At 36.2% G+C, this 23,569-nt stretch overlaps 1 protein-coding gene across 17 annotated transcripts in view; it reads right to left on the reverse strand.

Moving 5' to 3' along the window:
- Positions 1 to 23,569, reverse strand: part of FAM172A (family with sequence similarity 172 member A) — a 372,757-nt gene that overhangs the window by 144,701 nt on the left and 204,487 nt on the right. For 15 of the 17 annotated variants that reach the window (XM_043514568.1, XM_038403039.2, XM_038403038.2 and 12 more), the window contains one exon: positions 18,335 to 18,454. In XM_043514568.1, coding sequence (XP_043370503.1) covers positions 18,335 to 18,454 — 120 coding nt within the window. Of the gene's footprint in view, positions 1 to 13,695; positions 16,549 to 16,570; positions 18,144 to 18,334; positions 18,455 to 23,569 lie in introns of those variants that run through there. The other 2 variants (XM_043514572.1, XM_043514577.1) reach the window with 2 other exon arrangements.

Here is a 23,569-nt window from a genome sequence, read left to right on the forward strand (position 1 = left end):
TTTACACATATATGTATATATACTCTCAATGTTTCCACAGATTTATGAAAACCTACCAAATATAGTTATAGGTGAAGTAAATCTTGAAGTGGTTTTATCTTTTAGCTGACACTTTGCTCACAACAATTAAACTGGAAGAAACTTCACTTGGACTGCACTTAACAAAATGTATCAATAATATAAAATTGTGTGTGGTATGTGCAAAAGACCATAAGAAATTTAGTCCAAGGCAATGCTATTCCCCATGGTATTATCTTTATTTTAATAAAAAGAAGGTAATTATTTAGGCTGTACTTACCTGTGAAAATCTATATTTATTTATGAAGAGGTAAAGAGAAGATTCTTGGCTTTGCATCCTGGGAGAATCATGATGGGTTTGTCTTTATTATTTATGTATTATTATTACCATTTTTATCACAGTAGGTGCCTAGATGCCCCAACCAAACTCAGAACCTACTGTGCTAGGTGCTGTACATACACATATGTACCATAACCCAAACTGTCCAAAAAAAATTAACACGTCAGGACAGAGGCAATGATACTGTATCAGTTCATTTAAATCACTGTAGAAATGTTATGAATATATCACAAATTACAACAGTTTAGTGAGGAGTTCTTGGTAACTTTATACAATTTCATTTATCTATTTTTGGGTAAAAGATATAAACTAATTGTAAACAAAATACAAAATCATGTTAAATATAATGCCAAATCATACATTTTTTAAAAACAAAGCCACACTAGAATATCCCACATGTAATGTATTTCTGTCAGTAATCTCTTCAAAAGACTGAGTCAAGGGGCAGATAGTACATACAATAACTAAATAAAACTTCAAGTTATGCACAGACGGACACAAATGGCTATGTGGGAGAGAGGCACTGAAAACCATTTTTATTGCAGTACAGTATCAGCCATATTGTCAACATCTGGACTTCACAAAGATCCCCATACCAAAATAATCCATAACCATCAGCTACTACACTATCACACTAACAAAACCAAACTGTTATAGTGACATAGAAGAGAATGTTTTCAGGCCCTCCTCATCATTTTGCCAATCTAGAAATCCTGTGTTTTGTTACTTTAAAAAGGAAAAGAAAAATAAAGTTGGTGTAACATTCTTTCCTCATTTACCTAAATAACAATATCCAACAGCTGGAAAAATACCAGGTTTTTTTGCAATACTTTTTTTCTCCACTAAATGTGTAGAAAAAGTTACCTTCTTCATAGGACAATTGACAAATACTTTTTTTTAACAGTTATTTCACAGCTCTAGGATATTCAGACTTTTTCAGTAAAGGGCCTCTTGTTTCCTCTGATGTCAAGAATTCCCCAACAATCAACCAATTACCAATAAGTCTACTTAAAACGTTTATTTCAACAAAACAGCAAGTATCCCAGTACCATATTAAGGGCATCATTGGGGACTGCATATCCCGCCCTGGGAAATCTTGATATGCAATACCTATGGGGCAACAAAAACTCTACATTAAGTGGCATTTACATTAGTACCTACATAGGTCTATCATATTCCCTTAATATAGCCATCTTGCTTAAATACAGTATGCTAAGTATGTGATGTAACTTTTTTTCCAGAAAGAGACAATTACGTAAATATGCCAAAAAGTAGAGTCATCTCAAATAAGAGATATCATTTTTCTTCATTTTAATTGCCTACAATCGTTTCCATTTTGTGTTTCACTTTAATACTATAAGGGTTTTCAATGAATCTCCTGTAATACCATACAGTGGTATGTTCCCGTTGCTTGCGTGCAGTCAATAGCTCTCCCACATAGCTAAGCAACAGCACTTTTCTGCATATGAATTAGATTGTTTGATCATAGGTTGCTGAGAGATATAGAGACTCATCTTTTACTTCAGAAGTAAAACAGCTCCTATCCCTCTTTGTTTTATATTTAGCACAAGCCTATATTGTATGTTCACTCATTCAAACATGCAAATTTGACCAGTGTATAAAAAAGTTGTGGCAAATGTACACACATTACATATACACAATATATATACTATCTGTATAACATTTGAATATATAATATTGATGCTTGCAATGCAATATTTGACCGTATCAGTCTGCATGGATCTTATTATATACGTAGTAAGATCACAGAAAATAGTTTTCTAAGTATTATAAAATTTATTATAGAATTTTGGGACATATATTTACTAGTTCCTTTACTAGTACTACAGAATAGTTAGAATTTGCCATAGATACAAAGCTCAGATAAAAATCCCATGTACAAATAGGTTAACATTCTTTTGTCATTTTAATAATGGCCTGTCCTATTACATTCATTATTGATATAGAATAAGGATAGACAATTTTTAGGCATTATATAGCTTTCTTGAGGAATATTAGCTTTGTGGCTTTGAGAGGTCATTTTCTAAAGATCCTAATAGTCAAATGACATCTTTGGAGATGTTATACTGTTGTTGATAATGAAGATGAAATTTCATATGTGCTGCTTGAATTGCACTTATCTAAGTTTTGTTTTTACAGAGAATGACCAAAGGAATATGTTCCCTAACCAAATGTGTTGCATTACTAAAATATAATAAATTCTGTGGAGAGAGACACTATAAACCAAGTTATAATAATTCCATGTAATTTATGAAATAGTGTGTTAATGAAGAACTTTTATGTTATCCACTATGCATCTCTAATACTTGATTCTTTTAAAGAAAATTCCATGACACCTATAAAAATTTCTTTTTAGTAAAATATTACACTGTAAATCTTATAAAACCATTATGAAATATTTTTTGAAATGCACAAACTATAACCTATTTTTTTAAATGGCCATCACATACAATTTTTATATAATATCTCAAGCTTGCTAAAGTTCACATGGTTACTACATATGCTGGATCAAGTATAACCATATTTCACCTGAACCTGACAGAAAAGTAAGTGAATCAAACAATTTTCTTACCACAGATATATGTTAAGTGGACTAGGGTAACGGGTATCTTTTACATAATTAGATATGTAGGCAAATATGTGCTTTGGCAGAGTCCAAATGTTGATCTAACAACTAGCCAGTAAGGAATGTTAACATATGAAACATTCAGAAGATCCATTCTCTCAGAAGTAAGGCCTTGGCTCTTAAACCTAGATTTCTCAACTCACTCCATAACATACCACTATTGTAAAAATCAGGATATGATTGAAATAATTTCCCCCTCTTATCAACGTATGACTAATTAATCATCAGCTTATTTAACAATTTAACATGATCTTCATTACTAATTCTGAGGTATTGCTCTGGAAAACCAATATCCAGCTACAGTTTTACTTCTAAAGGAGATACAATTTTATGTTTTTATAAGAGTGAAAATTAACTCCACTACATAGACCTAAAAAAATTACAAGTTTCTCAGCAAAAATTATAATCTAAGCATAGATAACAGCATACCTAATCTTACTTTATGTCTAAGTTTATAGTTTCTAAATCTTTAAAGAGAATGGTTTTGATTTTTGATGGGAGCTAAAGGCATTGTTTTAAAACAAAAATAATATGACATAAGTGGTATACATATGACAATTTTATTTAACATACCTTTTCAATATATTCTAATCTACAATGCACTGTAATTGCAGAACCATATCCAAAATAAAAGAAAAAGATACTTATCCTGGAAAAAAAGGCCTATACACAAAGGAACATCTGAATAAAATTGAGACATCTGCAGTAAAGTTTTAGCTTCTCCCTAGAATGTTTGAGATGAACTCAGCATAACACTGTCTTCCAAGAAAAGACAAAGTGATCAATGCAAGAACACATCAGGCTCCCTTGGACAGGCCAATCAATGCAAGAAAGAACCTTGCCCAGGGCCTTATGCAAATAGAAGCACGTCCTTCAACCCAGGGAGGGAACATGCGCAATAGATCAATGGGATCAGAAAAACCTTACAGCTATATCAGCCTTAGACAGTAAATATATGATGAATCCCTCACATTTTCAGTGAACTCTTAAACTAGGTTATTTTCAACCTGGTTGAAAAATCTTCCAGGTCTGAACACAGCACAGTGAAAAAGTAAAAGCGTGAGAGAAAACTGACCAGAGTTAGTTTAACAATTCTTTTAAATTTGAAAAAATAAACTTTCAGTATTTTAATATCTTTTGGCAACCGTGAACTCATGCTAAAATGCTGGAAGCTAAGATTCAAACATGCTAATTTGACAGGGTAGAAATCAAGGTGTATTTAAATGCTGTTTAGTAGATTGCTTCCTGAGGTAGAAAAATAAAAGAAGGTTCACGATGAACAAGAAGTACAGTATTGAGGACCTAATGTCACAATTATATTAGGTTGATTGAAAACTATCCTGTCAATGAATATTGTAATGATAGATTATAATCTCATCTGTACTTAATTTTTTATGACGTGTTCTCTCTCTCTCTCTCTCTCTCAAAAAAAAGGGCAAATACAGTATTACTATTTCTAGAAAATATTCTCAATTTGAAATGCAACTTGGTAAGGTACACAAAGTTGCAACCATGTGTCTAAGATCATATCGACTCACTGAGCACTTGATAACTATATACAAATACTAAAATAATAAGTTTTCATAGGAAGACTTGTAAAGAGTGATTTCCCAACATTATTCATTTTCTATTTTTGTGGAGAGCAGACTTTTTTTTCCCTCCTAAAATTCCCTGCTTTTTAAGGGCTCACCATCACCTCTTAACTTCATAGAACAAAGGCATAATAATATTGCTGTCAAACAGCAAGAGCCACACCAGGACAAAATATAATCCAGATATCGACAAGCAAATAAGACGGCTTAATCAAGCTTGTAAAAACCTCGAGCACCTTGTACCTTGATACTGCACAGTTGAAGCTTAACACTGATTTTAATTTGCATTGGAACTGGGAACAGACAGAACAGTAATTAAGCTAAAGCTATTTATCATTTTACACAGTTATAGTAAAACTATAAATCTACAAAATATTGTAAGTTATTAAAATATCAGTTTATTTCTGTTATTACAACAATTTTTCTAATACATTACTCATATTTGATAGTTTCACGTTTCCTTACTATAAAATTTAAATACAACATATCAATGGAATTATTTTTAAATTCCTGTATTACAAAACTAACTTTTAATATGAATAATAATAGTATGACCTATACAACCAATGTTAAAAGACTTTGATAATATATTGAAAAAGCAGTGTAACACAGATCTGTTCGGACTTTCCTTTCTTTAGTCTAAGATAAAATATAAATATAATCTGTTTCTTATATTACCACAATGTTAGTGTTGTCCTCACAAGTAGTATGTTTAGTTAGATTAATCTTACTCCAGCAGGATTTGTAATTTCTAATGTATTATTAAACTTGTAGTTCCCTTGGTTGATCCACTAAACCTGGTCTTAAAGTCTCATAAAATCTCTACTGTTCCACACAAAGGCCAAGCGTATACTTTTCATTATAATTAACATCTAAATTAACAGTAATACAATACACTTGTGTAAGTCTATGGGCACAAGATCAAATCAGATAAACAGCAAAAAAATTATGAAATAATAGTAAGCCATCTTTCATTTCTTAATTTTTTAATGTTTTTATTTTCAAGAACAGAATTAAAAAAGCTAATTTGCCTGATAAAACCTAAAGGTATTACAATCTCTATTATGATAGAATACATATGAATATTTTTGCTCTCCCTCTCTCTCATCTACGTAAAGCCAAGATCCCTACATTTCTTCCCCCTCCCAGGTGTGTAAATATATATTTAATAAAGAACACAAATATTTTTATACCATTGATATGATTACACTTCAGAGCATCTTTAATGCAAACGGTTTCCCAACCACTTTACAGAACTAAATAACAAAATCTACAAAGTGAAATAAAAGGCTCAGATTTTTTTTTAAATATGCCCCGTATTTGAGCATTTAAACAATATATTAGATACCTAAATGACCATTTGTAAATGCAACTATCATGACTGTGCACACAAATTATGCAGTAACATTTTAAAAATTTGCACTCAAAACCAACAGTAAAGGAAGAGAGAAATTAAGAAGTGTAAGAGTCTAGGAGAAAAGATATATTTGCTGATAAGATTTGGAAACAGATTGAGAGCTGAGGAAATTAAGTAAACTAGGAAGAAACAAGTGCATAGGAGTTCTAAATCAAGGAAGGCAATTCTGAAGTTAAACCTGAATTGGATGAAAAGCCAGTAGAGCTGTATGATATTGGAGGTGATGGAACATGTTTATTTCATGCAAGGCAGCATCATTCTGCACGTGCCAGAGTCTGGAGATCTAGGACTTGGGGAGGCCACAAAGGAGGAAGCTGCAATAGTCCAGGTGAGAAGTGATGAATGTATGCAAGAGGCTTTCAGCAGAAGTGGAGCTGAGGCAATAGTGTTCACTGACAATTTAGCAGTGAAAGACAGTTCAGCCAACTGGAGCAAAGTTGATTGTGAAGCATAAAGCCAAGGTTATGGATAGCAGAAATGAATAGGTCTAATTCAAGAAAGGAAATGAGAATTTGGAGTTACATTTGACGATGGTTCCTTTCCTAAAGAGCAGTATTTCTGTCTTTGAGACATTTAGCTGAAGAAAGTTGAGAAAGACACATTTTAATTTGGTCAAGACTGGCAGAGAAAGAAAAGGTAGATAGGAAGGAGTCATTACATTGTCAAAACACACATAGCTGAACTGCAAAATTGTAAAAGTGGCTCTGTTTGAAAGTAGTCCTCGTTAAAGACAGAATCGGGAAACAAAATGCTTGGAAGTAGAAAGTAGCAGAAGATAAAAGAGGGCAGAGAATTGAATGCCATGATAGAGTAGATGCAGGGGCTTGATATAAAAGAGGAGACACTACCTGTGATAGAGAGAAAAAAGGAATAGTGTGATAGAATAGAATTCAGAGTAGCAGCCGTGTTAGTCTGTATTCGCAAAAAAGAAAAGGAGTACTTGTGGCACCTTAGAGACTAACAAATTTATTTGAGCAAAAGCTTTCGTGAGCTACAGCTCACTTCATCTGATGCATTCGGTGGAATATACCATTATGTCTCAAAGACAGATTTATATAAATCTCCCCACTGTATTTTCCACCGAATGCACCCGATGAAGTGAGCTGTAGCTCATGAAAGCTTATGCTCAAACAAATTTGTTAGTCTCTAAGGTGCCACAAGTACTCCTTTTCTTTTTTTATAGAATAGAGTGGAACCATGACAGAATATATTCATGGATGAGGAGAGAAATTAATTACTGAGGATTCAAACATTATTGAGATATTAAATGCCTTTCTTAAATCTGTATTCAGCAAGAAAATGATACAGTAGAGCCACATCATCCCTGGTCCCTGCATGGGAACATGAAGCAGGAGGGAAGCCCTCACACAGCCTTGCAGACCCCACAGAGGGACCAAAGACAATAACAGTCTATATGCCCAAAGGAATGCAGGGACTGTTACCCAAATCACCCCCAAAGAGCTCTTCAAAGTACTCTTATCCAAGTGTTTACTTCCCTGTATTTCATGGATATTAGGGATTATTATTGCTAAGACACGAGCTCCCATCATGGTGGTTCCACTCCGTGAGGTCTGTGGCTAAATGCCACAAACTGTGCCAACAGAAAAGAAGATCGAACAACCAACAAGGAAGGTAAAATATGTTAACTATTGAAAAAGAGCAGGTCATAAGAACATAAAATAAGAATGGCCATACTGGGTCAGACCAAAGGTCCATCAAGCCCAGTATCCTGTCCTCTGACAATGGGTCAGACAGTACTTAGCAAATCTGAACATACACAAAACAGCTAGTCCAGATGACATGCATTATAGCTATTAAGGGATTCGAACTTGCTGATCTACTGCTTGATTGGGCGGTAGAAGGAGGACTTGACCTGTTGCTTGTCCCTCCTACTGCCATACATTAACTACTGTGCTGAGATGCTGTTGGCAAAGCTTCCTAAAGCAGTGGGTCTTGGAATTAACGTTCACACCTCGATGAATAATTGTTTTAGGTTATCTGCAGACTTAGGCAGACACCATTGCATTGGTTTTTCTCAGTTCATGTGTACAAGGTTTTATTCACAACTTTTTTTTTTAAAGAGATTTTCCCCCTCCAAATGAAACCTAAGATTCTGATCTAATCACATTTTCAGGAGTAGAGTTTTGTGCATGAACCTATAATTTCTATTCCTTATTTCAGCTCTGACCATGAGTAATAAGCAGTATATATGGTTATAAAGAGCAAGTATTGACAGAAACTTAAATGTTGTTGTTGAGAAAATTACAGAATTAATGGATGATGGGAAAACATCATCATTATAGATACAATATAGTTCCATTTTTGTAAAGAATTCAGATGTAGTGTCTCGCAGGATCTTAAATGTAAAATAAATTCAAACTGGCTTGGATTGATATACTATAGTATAGAAATTAAACTGGCAAAAAATAGTGCAAAATAACAAATAGGTGGGAAGTGTCTGTCAGGTATTGTAGGTACAGGTGTCAAATCTTGTTTTATGTAGCATCTTCATTAACGATCTGGAATTAATGAAATGTGAAGGTGATACAAATTGGGAGAAACCGCCAACAGTAGTAAAGGCATAAAAATAATATAAAACAACTTTTCAAGAGTCATAGATTTTAAGGACAGAAGGGGCCATTATGATAATCTAGTCTGATCTCTTGCACAATACAGGCCACAGACCCTCAATCAGAAGTTCTTGCATCAAGTCCATAGAGATAAGTAGAAAACCACAAAACCAGATTTAACTTGGAAAAATACAAATCTGGGGGGAAATAATTTAATACATGTATACTTTATGGGAATGAGAAATCTGGGAAGCAGAAATATTGAAAGGGACATAGGGATGACAGTGGACAGCAATTTAGACGCGAGTTTGGAAAGAAGTCCACTGCAATTTTGGACTGTGTAAACAAAAAAGGTTGTGATGTGGAACTGAGAGATAATAGTCCTTCTTGATATGACTGTTGTGACTGCCCCTAGAATATCATGTTAAATTCTGGTCACATTACGGGAAAAAATATTTACAAGGTTAAGAAGTTAAGAAAGCAATACACTTACAAGAAAATATTAGAAGAGAGAACTATATACAGTTTGCCTAAAGGGGCCAGGTATAAAGTTGGCAAATATCTCAAAGATTTTTTATACCACAGTGTGAAAGGGATTTTTTAGTGTAGTATGCCAAAGTTAAATTAAGAATAGTGGAATGAAATTCTGAAATGATATAATTAACAAGATCAGTTAGGCGGTGGAAAAGTCTCTGAAGGGAAGTATGGGACTTTCTTTGCCTGGGATTGTCAAACCCTGTATTGTAGAGTACAAACATGTATTTGCAAGTAGCTAGACTAAAGGATCTAACCAGTCTTTTCCATCTCTATCTTCCACAAGGCTCTGATCTATATACATCATATAATTAGCATTCCAACATTGGTTTTAAACTAGAAAATTAAAATGAAATAGCCAATAAGATCTATATTAATGATGGCAGTGCAGATGACAGTACATTACAGTACAGACAGTACATATTTCTGAGCCATGAAACATTGCCCTTCTCCTCTTGAAAGAACCTGGTAAAGTGCACAAATGCTGTAAATTTGCAGAATATCGATTCAGCTAAGTGTTTCAAGCACCAGACATTAAATAAGAAAATGATTAAGAGGAAACAATAACAAGAGGCTGGGCAACTGATCTAGGTGAAGTTAGCAAGTGGGGATCCAAACTCAAGACTATCCCTCATTCTAGTTCTTGCAGACGCAACACACTCATCTCCTGGGGAAAGGAGAAAAATTTGTCACTTGGCATTGTAGTTACCCCTTTTGTCAGTTCAACAGCAACATTGATATGGTTGATGTTGAGCTAAAAAAATCGTATGCCTACATTTCGTAGCACTTAAATTAAAACAAAAAGTGAATCAAGACATGTGACTATCATACCATGAACTCTTCACTTGTATTTTGTAACCTCCTCCCCTTCTCTTTATCTGCTCCCTTTAGACCATGTCTTTTTAGACTATAAGCTCTTGAAGGCAAGGGACTGTCTCCCACTATCTGTTTTTATAGCACCTAGCATGGGTCTGTGATGCAGGCTGGAGCGTCAGCGTGCTACCAACATACACATTTATTTAGGCTGAAAAGTGGAAAAATGACAACAGACTAAAATGTAAATCCTATTTTTGTTACAATGAGCCAAGCACATATACAAACAAAAATCAGTCATGAATGAATAAATCATTATAGGCAGAATTGGTAGTAATGCCTGTAAGTAAGATTGCTTTACACTTGCTAATATAGTCCCTTATTTTCTGTGCTTATAAACCTTTGCCAAACTTTATCCACTCAGGCTGAAATTTGCCATGCTCGCGTCTACCTTAAACTGAATTTTTGTTTTTAAAGTTTCAGCAAAAATAGTTTTGCTGCTTCCAAGAATGAGGCTGGGGAAAACAGGTTGTTTACAATTGTTAACTTTTTTTTGAATATTGTTGTTTTGTTTTGAATTCTAGTGTCTCCATAGTTGGGAGCAGGAAATTTGGCTGGGGGACTGCCCAGGGGTGAGAGAGGTGCTGTTCCCATGAAAACCCAAGATTTGGCTAAGGTATTAGCTGCTGAGAATAGCCATTTGCTTCAGTAAATTCTGTTAGAGGCTTGATGTAAAATGTCTGCACTAAGTATGGCCACACTGCCCCCCAACCCACATCTACATTGAGCATGCTCTCAAGTTCTACAGAGCTTGAGTCCTGAAATATGAAACTATCAGTGAGGAACAGTTCCCCTTCATTACATTATAATACCCTCAGTAGGATTGCTCTGTACAAAGTTTATCATTTACTTGTCACCACCATATGGAAGCACACAATCTACCATTCCCCCTTTTATTTTGCTCTTTCACTTAGTTCTCACTTCTTAGTTTCCTACCCCATCACTACATTTTCTCCTCATACTTACACCCTTTCACTCCATCTCTTTTGACTTTTTTTAAAAAACCCTTTAAAATTAGTTCTCACAGGGTAGTTGAGAATTCCATTTTAAATAATCCTGACAAATTTTGTAAATAAAGATTATTACTGTTACTTTGGGCCCCATTGTGGGAGGCACTGTAACTAGTCCAGGGGTCGACAACCTCCAGAACACGGCCAATCAGGGTAATCTACTGGCAGGCCGTGAAACATTTTGCTTACGCTGACAAATCCGCAGGCAGCTCCCAGTGGCCACGGTTTGCTGTTCCTGACCAATGGGAGCCGCAGGAAGCGGCAGCCAGCACGTCCCTGCGACCCACCCACCACTTCCCGCAGCTCCCATTGTTGGTGGGCCGCCTCTTCCTGCGGCTCCCATTGGTCAGGAACAGGAAACTGTGGCCACTGGGAGCTGCGGGCGGCCGTGCATGAGGATGCTCAATGTAAATAAAATGTCTCGCAGCCTGCCAGCGGATTACCCTGATGGACTGCGTGCCAAAGGTTGCCCCTGCACTAGTCCATGCTGCTTTCCTTAACTTTAATCAAAATTCAGTATTTGTTAAAGGATGCTATTTTTTTCTGATTCCATTTAATGACTGCAAGTACACAAAAGCATGGGTATGCTTTACTTTTTCCTATTGACACTTCTGAAATATGGACACTTCTCTATGATAAGCTCCCAATCAAGTTTTGTTTTTAAATGCAAATTAAGACCTTCCTGGAGCTCAATATTGCCATTTCCAAGGTCCTGATTGGCACCCTGGTTAACAACAGAGGTTGGGGAAGCTGCTCTTGTGGGAGCTAACAGTGTCCTAGCTATGGTTGATCTGGGACACTATAGTCTCTTCAGCAGATTCCCATTCAGCTGTTAAAGGAGAAGCAGCCAGTCACCGGGCCTGTCAGTAGTGCCACTCTTCTGCTTCTTCCTTTGCTTTCCCACCTCTATGATTTATGTTAAAACCCATTCCAAAACAACCAACAGATTCTGGGTACCTTCTGCTACACCTCAAGATAGGATCCATTATGGATTAGGCAGAGGAGGGAAGCATCATGTATAGTCAGTATCCCATGTCAATTATTACTTGTTGCTCAGACTGTGTTTAATTTAAAAAGCAAATTTAATGGACATTAAATAATAAAGTTTCAATTAATGATAAATTAGCCACAGTGGGACAATCAAGGTCCACATATCCCAAGGGGAGAACAGGGGGTTTGAACACCACAGAATAAGTGGTTGAATCAGCTGATTGTATACAATATTATTGTGCAATAAAAATATGTTGAGTATGAAAGCTTATAGTGTTCTAACTTAATGATCATTATGAAATATGTATACAGACCGTGGTTAAGGATTTATGTATTTTTGTGCTCATAATTGGTGGTGCAATCAGGCAAGGAGGGGCTGCCTCCCAGCCAGACAAGACTACCTCCAAACACGTAGCACTGTACAGCACAGGAAAAGACAAATGATGGGCCATAGAGTTAATGGAAAGACATGGAGACATTCCAGCTAGATTCTCCCCACCCTGAATAACCATGAATCACTATAGTCAGAGAGAGAGGAAAAAAAGAGAGGAAAAAGCCCTTTAAAAGACTTCAAACAGACTGGTCTTCATCTAGAAACTGAGGGACTGTCAGGCTGGTGCTGGGGTCCACGGAACACTGGATCCCCTCTAGGACAGCAGGTATTCTAGGAAACTGTTCAGAGGCAATAGGTAACTTGTATTAGAAAAGAGATGTATCTAATCTGAAAGCTTAAAGGCTGCAGTTGCATCTTTATAGTTATTTTCTGTGTAACCTACATATGTTTGCTCTCCCTTACTCTTATCTTTGAATCTATTAATTTTTCTATTAAAACTTATTATTTATTTTTACTCCAAGCAAGTCTCCGTTGTGCTAACTGAGTAACTAGGCTGGTGAAAGCCAGGGTGTACTTGTGGACTGGCTATTGGTGTCTAGGCTCTGAACTAAAGATGCACAACATAAAGGTACTCTAGGTTACAGGCCAGGCCATGACTGAGCCCCTTACTGGTCTTGGCTGGTTTTGGTGATCCCAAAAAGCCAGAAACAGTTTAACAGCACAACCACTAAAGCTCCCAATCTGCAATCTGCAGACACAGAGTCCCACTGAGGTCAAGGGGGCTCTGCAAGGGCACAGCGTCCACTCATGTGGATCATATTATAGGATCAAGGCCTTAAAATGATTTCAAATTGAAGAAATAAAGCAGGTTGACTTCAATGGAACTATGCTGATTTATGCCCGGTGAGAATCTGACCTTTATATTTTAAGGACACAGAGTTTAATAACGCTTGTTAATACACCACAAACAGATTCAAAGTCTCCTTTCCCTTGACTCATAAACAATGGGAAAGCAGAGGAAAAACAGAAGCAGGAGACTGATGTAAAGATAAAATATGCCTAAGAATGCAGATATTTTAATTTCAGTAGACTGCAGTTTAATATCATCAAACTATAGTAATTTTTTCTGAATCTGAGTCTAAACACTTTTCAATGGAAGATAATCGTATGAAAAGCACAGCACTCTACAGTATGTTTAGCAATTTAACTACTCATGTAATATGTTGACCTCGTCAGCACTTTACAGCTTTTTACTAGGTCTTTAAATTATTTTAACAATCTAGAGATAAAATCTATGTGTTATCTACAACTTAATATCAATACATACATATAACACTTTAGTCAAAGACTACAATGGGTTGGGCGGTTTTTCATCTAAATAAAAGACAGTTCATCTACTTTTCCTTTGCTGATGTACCAAAGTTTAATTCCCTGATTGCTCTCTGATGAACAATAATTGCAACAGCAAACACTGAAAATTTGAGATAATGTTGCTACGTCTCAAGTTTATCACAAGTCTTGTGCTATCTGGTGTTTTTCTTAAATCTGAATTTATTTATTTAAAAACAAAAAAGGAAGTTTCTAGCATTCAGAATTGTGGTAAAAAAACTTGAGAATATGAATTACAAAGGTTCAAAAAGCAGAAGGCAAATAAAAAAGAAGCCCAAAATGATCATTTAAAAAATATCTCATGATTTGTAAGCCAAACTCTTGATTTTGAGGGGCTTGATTAATGATTTTGAAAGGCTGGGACTGGCAATTCTTTTGGAGATTCTGAAATATGAGCAGTTGTCACCCAGTAAGGGTAAAAGCATAGAAATGCATTTGTTTTAAAAGTGATACTAGAAAACTAGTCTGTCTGAATTTGTTTTCTCCTGCATACACAGTTAGGCCCCAGTCCTGTAATTGGATCTGCAAGGGTGGCCCAGGGGGTCCACATAGGCACAAGGATCCAACTACATGGATCCAACTCACATTCAGGGACTCACACATGTGTGGATCTTTCATACAGGAGAACAGGGGACAGAAAAACATTCCCATAACATGAAGTAAAATTGTATCACCACAAAACTGGCAGAAAGACTCAGTGGCAGGTCTTTTTCTTTTTACTGACCACACATAAAAGGATTCCAACTTAAAAATCTCACTTTCTATTAAATTTCATAGGAGTCGCGCAAATTCTATTGTTTACCATCAAGTACAGCAAGCTGCTTTGGAAAATAAATCCCCAACTGAAATATACTGTGTGTTGGATAACAGAAGATTGATAATATATGTTCATGAATCAGGTTTTGAGTTTTCAAAATCAGTAATTAGGAAAAGACCATGACCTACAACTATTTTTAGTACTGTGTATTTAAAAAATAACTTTCTTTTTAGATATCTGTTTGTTAACATTTAATTTCAAACTACAACTATACAAAGTTTTAATTAGTAAATGTTAAGATACATTTTAGTAGTAGTCTTATGATTCTTACTTGTAATTCAAATTATAAACAATATAACTAATTACACTTATTGGTGAAACTTTACTTCTCATACATGCTAAATCACTTTCAGTGATTTCCCTTGTAATTGTGACTAAGTAAGGTAGAGGAATTGGGTGCCTATGCTCTAGTAACAGGATAACCGTTTCTGTACATTCAAGCATGATGTTGCAGATTTACTCTGTTTTCCTTAACATCTCAAACATCAAAATCTACATGTGCATACAAAGGCAAAAGTTTGGGACAACAATAAAAATACCATAATGTACTTTGTGACAAATATTAGAAAATTCTAGGGAAGTTTAACTGGGTTATATAAGTATCTTGCAAATCGCATCTTGATTTTTTGCTTTGGCAACCAAAAATTAAAATTAAAAGCTAGACTGTGAGCTAGACCTTATACAGCTACAGAGTAATGGCAACTGAATAATGATGCTCCCCCTTTTTCTTCAGACGTCATGACGGCTGGCCATAGTTGTTGCCCCAGCACTTTGCAGAGCACAGAGACTGCTACCAAAATGCTTCCCTCCCAAAGTAAGTCACCCAACAGGAGTGTGCATGGGGAAGTAAATGGAACAGAGCTGGCTGGCTGCACCAGCTAAACGTGTTACAGGGGTGCAACCAGATTGTACCTGAAGATATTCTGCCTTGGTAAGGCTGAATGCCTCCTGCTTCTTCTCCTGCAGAAAAAAGCAGCTTTACATTACTTTCACTATAGGCTGTTACTAAATGCCACCATCTAACTGTCATTTAATGTCAAGTCTCTGGACTTTTAACTCTATAGTGACAGTTACTTTTAGAGTGGATTCACCAAGGAAGCAATGAAAACCTAGAGATTTTCAGTGATTAAATAATTGTGAACAATCAGAACACATTGAGCAGCATTGCATGCATACCAACACAAGGTATAAAAGGCATTTATTTCAAAGTCTGCAGTTTATTTTACTTTCCGTGGGTACAATCTGGTGCAAAAGGCATAGGCAAGGCCCTACATTCCAAGTAAAAAACAGAAGTTTCACTCTGCAAGGGGAATGAAAACAGATGAGAAGTGTACAAGGAGTCTACATAACTACTGTATTTACGTGTGTGCGTGTGTGTGTGTGTGTGTGTGTGTGTGTGTGTAAGAGAATATGAATATTTTCTCTAGGACATTAATTCTCCACAAGCTACTATATTTACTTTATTGCTACTCTTCAGGATTACAGAATAGCATTTTGGGGATGGATAGAGCAAAAATTTGCATCATTTTTCTAGTTACTAAAAACCTCTTTTAAAAACAAGCTGAAGCTTTCTTTACGAAAATATTTTCTAGGGAAGGAAAGAATAAAAATATTAAGCAAATCTGACCACTTAATATTATGGTAAAAATAAAACCTTTATTATTGTAGTTCAGTATTTGTTTTTATTATAATTAGGGGCAACCCCCAATCTAAACGTCTACTGCCACCAAAACCAATACATAAAAATAAGTTTTCTGATTTATCTATTTAACAGTGAATGCAAAAATAGGTGTTAATCACAATTTTTTTAAAAAAATAAGCACTATTACATTAAATATACTTCTCAGGTCTAGTTTTCCATGACAGATATGCGATGTGCCAGTAATTATATATTATTTTCTTCCTCCCATGCATGCACCTCCTGTGGAGATAGCAGACTACAGAAGCTGACCCTTACCGAGACCATCTTGTCTCTATGACAAAGCTCCTTTTTAACTTCTTGCTTACTGGTTACTTCCTGTGATGGAGAAAAACTTTAGCTCAGCTTGTGATAATTTCACAGGCCCTGAGCACCCTGACCCTAGAAACCCCAAGGTCAGAAGTCAAGTCTTGTTCTGAAACATCTGTGTGCTTCATATTAAACTAGAACAAAAGTGGAGAAATATCCACCAGTGTGACGAGAGAAACAGGCAAAATGGGAATGACACTTTGGTCATCTGTTACCCATGCCATCTCAAGCCATTGACTGAAATGTGATAGAAAGAACTTTACTCACTAAAATTCCAAAATACCTTCAAGTAAGTTCTTTGTTTATTAAAAATTAACAACATTATCAAACACACTTTGTATTTCCTGACTTCTTATATTAAGACATGCTTATTCAAAAATGTGCATAAAATATATTTGTATGCATCCAGTGACCCAAACAGTATTACTTGACAACACCTACTGAATTCTACAGCTATTTCAGTTTCAGAATTTAAGCACACCAAGATAATCCAACAATCTGAGCATTTGAAACTTCACAGTTTACAAAAGCAAAGGAAATAGATATTTCATACTATTACAGTATACAAGGAGTCCAAATCATATGACATAATTGAAAAGAGCTTACATGTTATACAATCAGTTTTATGCAGCAGCAATTATAGGTCAAAATGAACAGTCAAGATGTGTTACACACAGAATAATTTACAACTACAAAACTTGGTATCTTGATATATTTTGTTTTGAGAAATAAAAGTAAATTTGTACAATTTACTGACAGGACTGTAAAACATTTGTGGGATTAGATCAGCTACATCATTATCAGATTTCAACACGTGCACACATACAGACTGTTTAAATAAAGATCGTGGAAGCAATGAGAGAACTGAAATAGCCTTAATTTCCATAACAAAAAATATCAACAAGAACTGTTAAAATCTTTGAATCATATAAGCATTTCTTCTCTTGACCAGAGGTGCTCACACATCTATTTTCTCCCAGAGTAGCAAAACAGTCAAAAAACTTTAACTACATAAACACAGCAACCCAACTTATCAGTAGTGCAATTGTGATGTCCTCCCATGGCTTTCCATCAAGGTGCAAAATTGCTTGAACATTTTGGCCCTGAACTTGCTAACACTAATGCATATGCTTAATTTTATGCACATGAATTGTCCCATTGAGCCATTATAAATTCTGTGAATTTAAACCGGGAGTTTCCTTCTAATGCTTTCATAGAAAGTGATATGCAAGTTTGCCTTCCATGGAGGTGGTAAAATCTGCGTCCACACTATTTCCTATACTTCCTTCACACTGCGACGGATCCAGAGCCCAATGAAATCAACAGAAGTCTTTCCTGTGACTTTAATGGACTTTGGATTAGGTCAATAGGTGCCTCCAAGTTCCCTCACTTGAGTTCCAAACGGCATTGGATGAAACATATAAAACAACACTGACTCAGTGAGCATTACACATTGTACTTACATGTATTCAGCCCCAACCCAGAACTCACAGAGCACGACAGAAGCTGTATTCTCCCTTTTTTTGCATACATACCACCAGTCAGAATCCACAGGTTTGGGCTTCCCTGGCTTCTATAAGCATGAAGCCCTATATGACTGACTTCTAATTCAGTAAATAATCAACAGAGGAAAAAACAGTGTTTTTAATTTTTTTTTAAAACCTAAACATACCATGTGAAAAGCTGTTTAGAGTTCTAAATTGTCCACCCTCTTTGGAAAGAGAACATTAAATTTAACTTCTTCAAATACGTGAAAGCCCTCAGCAAATAGGGCAATGGAAAAGTCAACACTTACCAACTCTACGAATGCAAGTCCACCATAACTGTGAGCGACAAAAAATACGTTTTCAGCTGCTGACTCGGCAATAAAGTGGTCCCACACATAAATTGCATGTTCTTCAGGAGAGCCATTATCCTACACAGAGAAGTATATTATTCACTATAATCTCTTGCAAACTGACAGTTTTGTCTACAGGCAACATATTCCTAGTTGTTAAAAGGTTTTGTTCAAAGAAACCACAAATACATTTGTGCTCGTGTCACAAAAATTCATTGATTCATCCTTGTTTTAAAAGAAAAAATCAAAACAAAAACAAAACAACCCTGAGAATGTGATTTAAAGACTGTAAAATCTGCTTTCTTTGAATGTAAACAAAAAATTGTGCAGTTACAGGAAGTCTAAGCACTATAATGGCATTTCAGCTAAACAGTCTCACTCAAATTTAATACAGAATAACAATAATAATATTTAGTTCTTATATATGCTTTTCATCAGTAGATCTCAAACCTCTTTAACAAAGGAGGTCAGTATCGTTATCCCCATTTTACAGATGGGGAAACGGAAGCAAAGAATGACTTGACTGGCCCATAATCACCCAGTAGGCCAGAGATGCTAATCAGATTCAAACTTTTGACAACTTTGCATCAAATATTTGTTCACTAAAAACTCTGTTTGTATGAAGTTAAGACTTAATCCAATAAAGAGAATAAGAACAATAATGAAACAGAAGCTTCATCTCACTTTCTAGTATTTTTTCCACTGCTGTAATACATCTACATGTTCTAACAATAAAGGATATGGTCCAATTCCATAATGACCTAGCTGAATATTTAAACCATACTTATTCTATGTTATTTTGCAATTACAAGCTAATATACAATGCAGATAGAGCACACCTTGATCATTTTCTAGTAATACTCATTATTTTGGGGCCTGGGAGTTAGAGAATTTGCTCTCCCTTACTAGTTAAAACCAAAAGACTGGTGATCAGAATATCTAGGCTGTACATTCCTACCTCTGTTACTAACTTTCTATGTGCCTATCAGCAAGGCATTTAATCTCTCTGCGCCTCATTTACCTCTTAGTATTAGTCCCTCTTAATCAAGTATTAATGAAATAAACATGAAATGCCTGATACTAAGCAGCACTTTCTTAGTTGAAAAGCCATTAATAAGTGATATAAAAATCACAAGTAAGTAAATAGCAGTGAGGACAACAGGTAGCCATAGGATTCTAATGATTTCAATGTTAATTATTCATATAAATTGTAGATAGACTGTAAAATTTTCAAAAATGAGTGTAAGTCCCTTTTTCAAAAATAATGTAGTCATCTTAGGAGCCTATGTCCCAATGAGACTTAGGTTCCCAAGTGCTTAAATCACTTTGGAATAAAGCAACTAGGCTCCTAAATCACATGGACAATTTTGAAACTTTTATCCGCTGTTCCTTTAACTAGCGGAAACTGAGAACAAAGCTTTACTCCTACCTTTTAATATACAAGCTCAGACTGGTAACAGGATAGGAAATATTTATCAAATTTTCAAAACAGCCACAAAGTTCCTTAGATCTGGGCAGATTTTTATTATTGATTGGTTGACTCTCAATGACACAATGAAGTGTCAACCTATTAGGTATCAAGAGCTGCATTCATCTCCATGCAAGGGAAGGGATATTTTCTGTCTTTCAACTCTGGTTCTCCAATTTGAACATGAAGATACAAGACTCCAACCACTTAAATCCAAATACATGATCTGGGTCCAAGTAAAGACTGACTGGAATGTGTTTTTGCTTCTATTAGCAAAGCAGAGGCTTGCAAATGAATCACTTTTCCCCTCTAGAGATTTGTTTAAGATTAAATAGAGCAATATGATCTGGAGTTTAATTAAGGGGAGTTATGTATGTTTTAACTGGGATTGCTATAGAAGAAAAATGTTGAAACAAAAGGTTCTCTCTAAGAAAATTTAGGAGCTATGGTACTATAAATAACACAATACAATAAAAATAATAATAGCTAAGGAGTTTTCCTTAGTCAAGTGAATGAGACTTAGAGTTACTTTTTAATTGAGAATAAAATTAATAATTGTAAAAGCAATTTAACCAAGTTCTGAGCTCTGACAAAGGGAAAGAAGGATCAGTTATTTTTAGTTAAAAATTGTGTGTCAAATCCCAGTGCATCCCATTTTTATTATTCTGTGTACCATTGGGGAAAAAGCATACAGTCTTAGGACTACAGCTGGCAGCTTCCAAAGGATCCAGAAATCAAGTGAGAGTCTAGAAATCTACAAATAACTTCCTCTGATTAAAGCAAAACCAACCTTCTGATAAACCAAATAATTAACTGTTCGATTTCATACATTGCAGCATGAAGATTCAATTCAAGATTATTTTTTTTATATACAAAAGCAAAAAGAGGGTCTGTCTAAAATTAGTTACTTTGGACTATAACTTCTGTTTTTCTTTTTATTGTTAAAGTGCCTTAGTGTAAAATAGAGAGACAAAGTGGATGAGGTAACATCTTCTATTGGACCAACTTCTGTTAGTGAATGAGACAAGCTTTTGAGCTACACAGAGCTCTTCATCAGGTCTGGAAAGGTACTCAAGGATCACAGCTAAATACAGGATTGAACCAATAGTTTAGCATAAGTAGTTAGAACATATTCTAAGGGACCCTTCAAGGTGAAGTGCTAGAATATGGTGCTCGAAAGCTTGTCTCTCTCGCCAACAGAAGTTAGTCCAATGAAAGATATTACCTCACACACCTTGTCTCTCTAATATCCTGGGACCAACAAGGATACAACAACACTACATACATGAATGCAAAATACATTGTATTGTTCTGTACACACTGGTAACCCACAGATAGCATAAAAGGAGGATCAGGGAGGGGAACACTACAGGATGAAGTGATATATTTTAAAGTGAAAGCTATTTCTTTACAATAGGTATCAGAATAATTTTACTTTGAAGCTGGTCTATTTAGACTATTAGAAAAGGACTAGGACTATTTAGAAAAGCTGGACATGCACAAGTCCATGGGTCCAGATAGAATGCATGTAAGGGTGCTGAGGGAGTTGGCTGATGTGATTGCAGAGCCATTGGCCATTATCTTTGAAAATTCGTGTCAATTCCGGATGACTGGAAAAAGGAAAGAGGGAAGAAAGAGAACCCTGGCAAAATCATGGAGCAGGTCCTCAAGGAATCCATTTTGAAGCACTTGGAGGAGAGGAAAGTGATCAGGAACAGTCAACATGGATTCACCAAGGGCAAGTCATGACTGACCAACCTGATTGCCTTCTATGATGAGATAACTAGCTCTGCGGATATGGGGAAAGCGGTGGATATCTTGACTTTAGCAAAGCTTTTGATACAGTCTCCCACAGTATTCTTGCCAGCAAGTTAAAGAAGTATGGATTGGATGAATGGACTACAAGGTGGATAGAAAGCTGGCTAGATTGTTGGGCTCAACGGGTAGTGATCAACGGCTCGATGTCTAGTTAGCAGCTGGTATCAAGAGGAGTGCCCCAGGGATCGGTCCTGGTGCTGGTTTTGTCCAACATCTTTATTAATGATCTGGATGATGGGATGAATTGCACCCTCAGGAAGTTCACAGATGACACTAAACTGGGGGGGAGAGGTAGATATGCTGGAGGGTAGGGATAGGGTCCAGAGTGACCTAAACAAATTGGAGGATTGGGCCAAAAGAAATCTGATGAGGTTCAACAAAGACAAGTGCAGAGTCCTGCGCTTAGGAAGGAAGAATCCCATGCACTGCTACAGGCTGGGGACTGACTGGTTAGGCAGCAGTTCTGAAGAAAAGGACCTGGGGATTACAGTGGATGAGAAGCTGAATATGAGTCAACAATGTGCCCTTGTTGCCAAGAAGGCCAACGGCATATTGGGCTGTATTAGTAGGAACACTGCCTGCAGATCGAGGGAAGTGATTATTCCCCTCTGTTCGGCATTTGTGAGGTCACACTTGGAGTACTGCATCGAGTTTTATTCCCCCCACTATAGAAGCATGTGGACAAATTGGAGAGAGTCCAGCAGAGGGCAACAAAAATTATTAGGAGTCTGGGGCACATGATTTACAAGGAGAGGCTGAGGGAACTGGGATTATTTAGTCTGCAGAAGAGAAGAGTGAGGGGGGATTTGATAGCTGCCTTCAGCTACCTGAAGAGGATGGAGCTAGGCTGTTCTCAGTGGTGGCAGATGACTGAACAAGAAGCAATGGTCTCAAGTTGCAGTGTGGGGTGGTCTAGGTTGGATATTAGGAAACACTATTGTGACGGTGCATCCCATAAGGCTTTATGGAAATATGCTTATGAATGTATATATGGCATAACTGAAATATATTTTATGCTACATATGGCACGTAACATATCTCTGTAAAGGTTATGATCTACTGAATCTATTCATCCTATTTGTATGCATGTATCATTTTTGTATTTGAAGTTATGAATATTGGCTGTCTACTTGCTTGATTTCTAATTAGCCTAAGTAAAGCATTTGGTTAGCTTCTTGAGAAAGGAATGTGCAAATTAAGTGCCCAATCAAGAAACACTTAACAAACAATGGATCTTGGAAGGCTCCAATCCACATAAGAAGTCTTCCTGGAGAAGATAGCATGTGGGCAATGGCTGCTGCCTGTAAAAACTGAGTCATGCATGGACATGTGACTTGCCCATGTGACTCCAAAATACCATCTTGTAGCTGGAATTCTGCAAAGAGGGAGGGAGGGGTATCCACCCACAAGAGAAAGTCTATTTAAATCCCTGGGAGACCCCTCCATTTTGTGTTCAGCTGGCTCAAGAGATAGCCACGCCCAAAGGATACCTGAAAGAAATTGGAACAAAGGACAGTAACTAAAGGGGATGAGAGTGATTGCTGGAACCAGACTAGAAGGAGACTAGGCTGTAAAAGGAAGCTTACTGGAACACCTCTGAGAGTGAGGTTTTATCTGTATTCATTTTCTTACTGTATGAGGCATAGACTTGCCTGCTCTATTTTATGTTATATTTTTATATATGTTATATTTTTGGTAATTTATTTTGTTCTGTCTGTTACTACTTGGAACCACTTAAATCCTACTTTCTGTATTTAATAAAATCACCTTTTACTTATTAATTAACCCAATGTATGTATTAATACCTTGGGAGGGAGGAGAGGAGGAGAGAAACAGCTGTGCATATCTCTCTATCAGTGTTGTAGAGTGTGAACAATTTATGAGTTTACCATGTATAAGCTTTATAC

The sequence above is a fragment of the Dermochelys coriacea genome, chromosome 5 (genome assembly GCF_009764565.3).
Source record: "Dermochelys coriacea isolate rDerCor1 chromosome 5, rDerCor1.pri.v4, whole genome shotgun sequence".
Classification (NCBI taxonomy): domain Eukaryota; kingdom Metazoa; phylum Chordata; order Testudines; family Dermochelyidae; genus Dermochelys; species Dermochelys coriacea.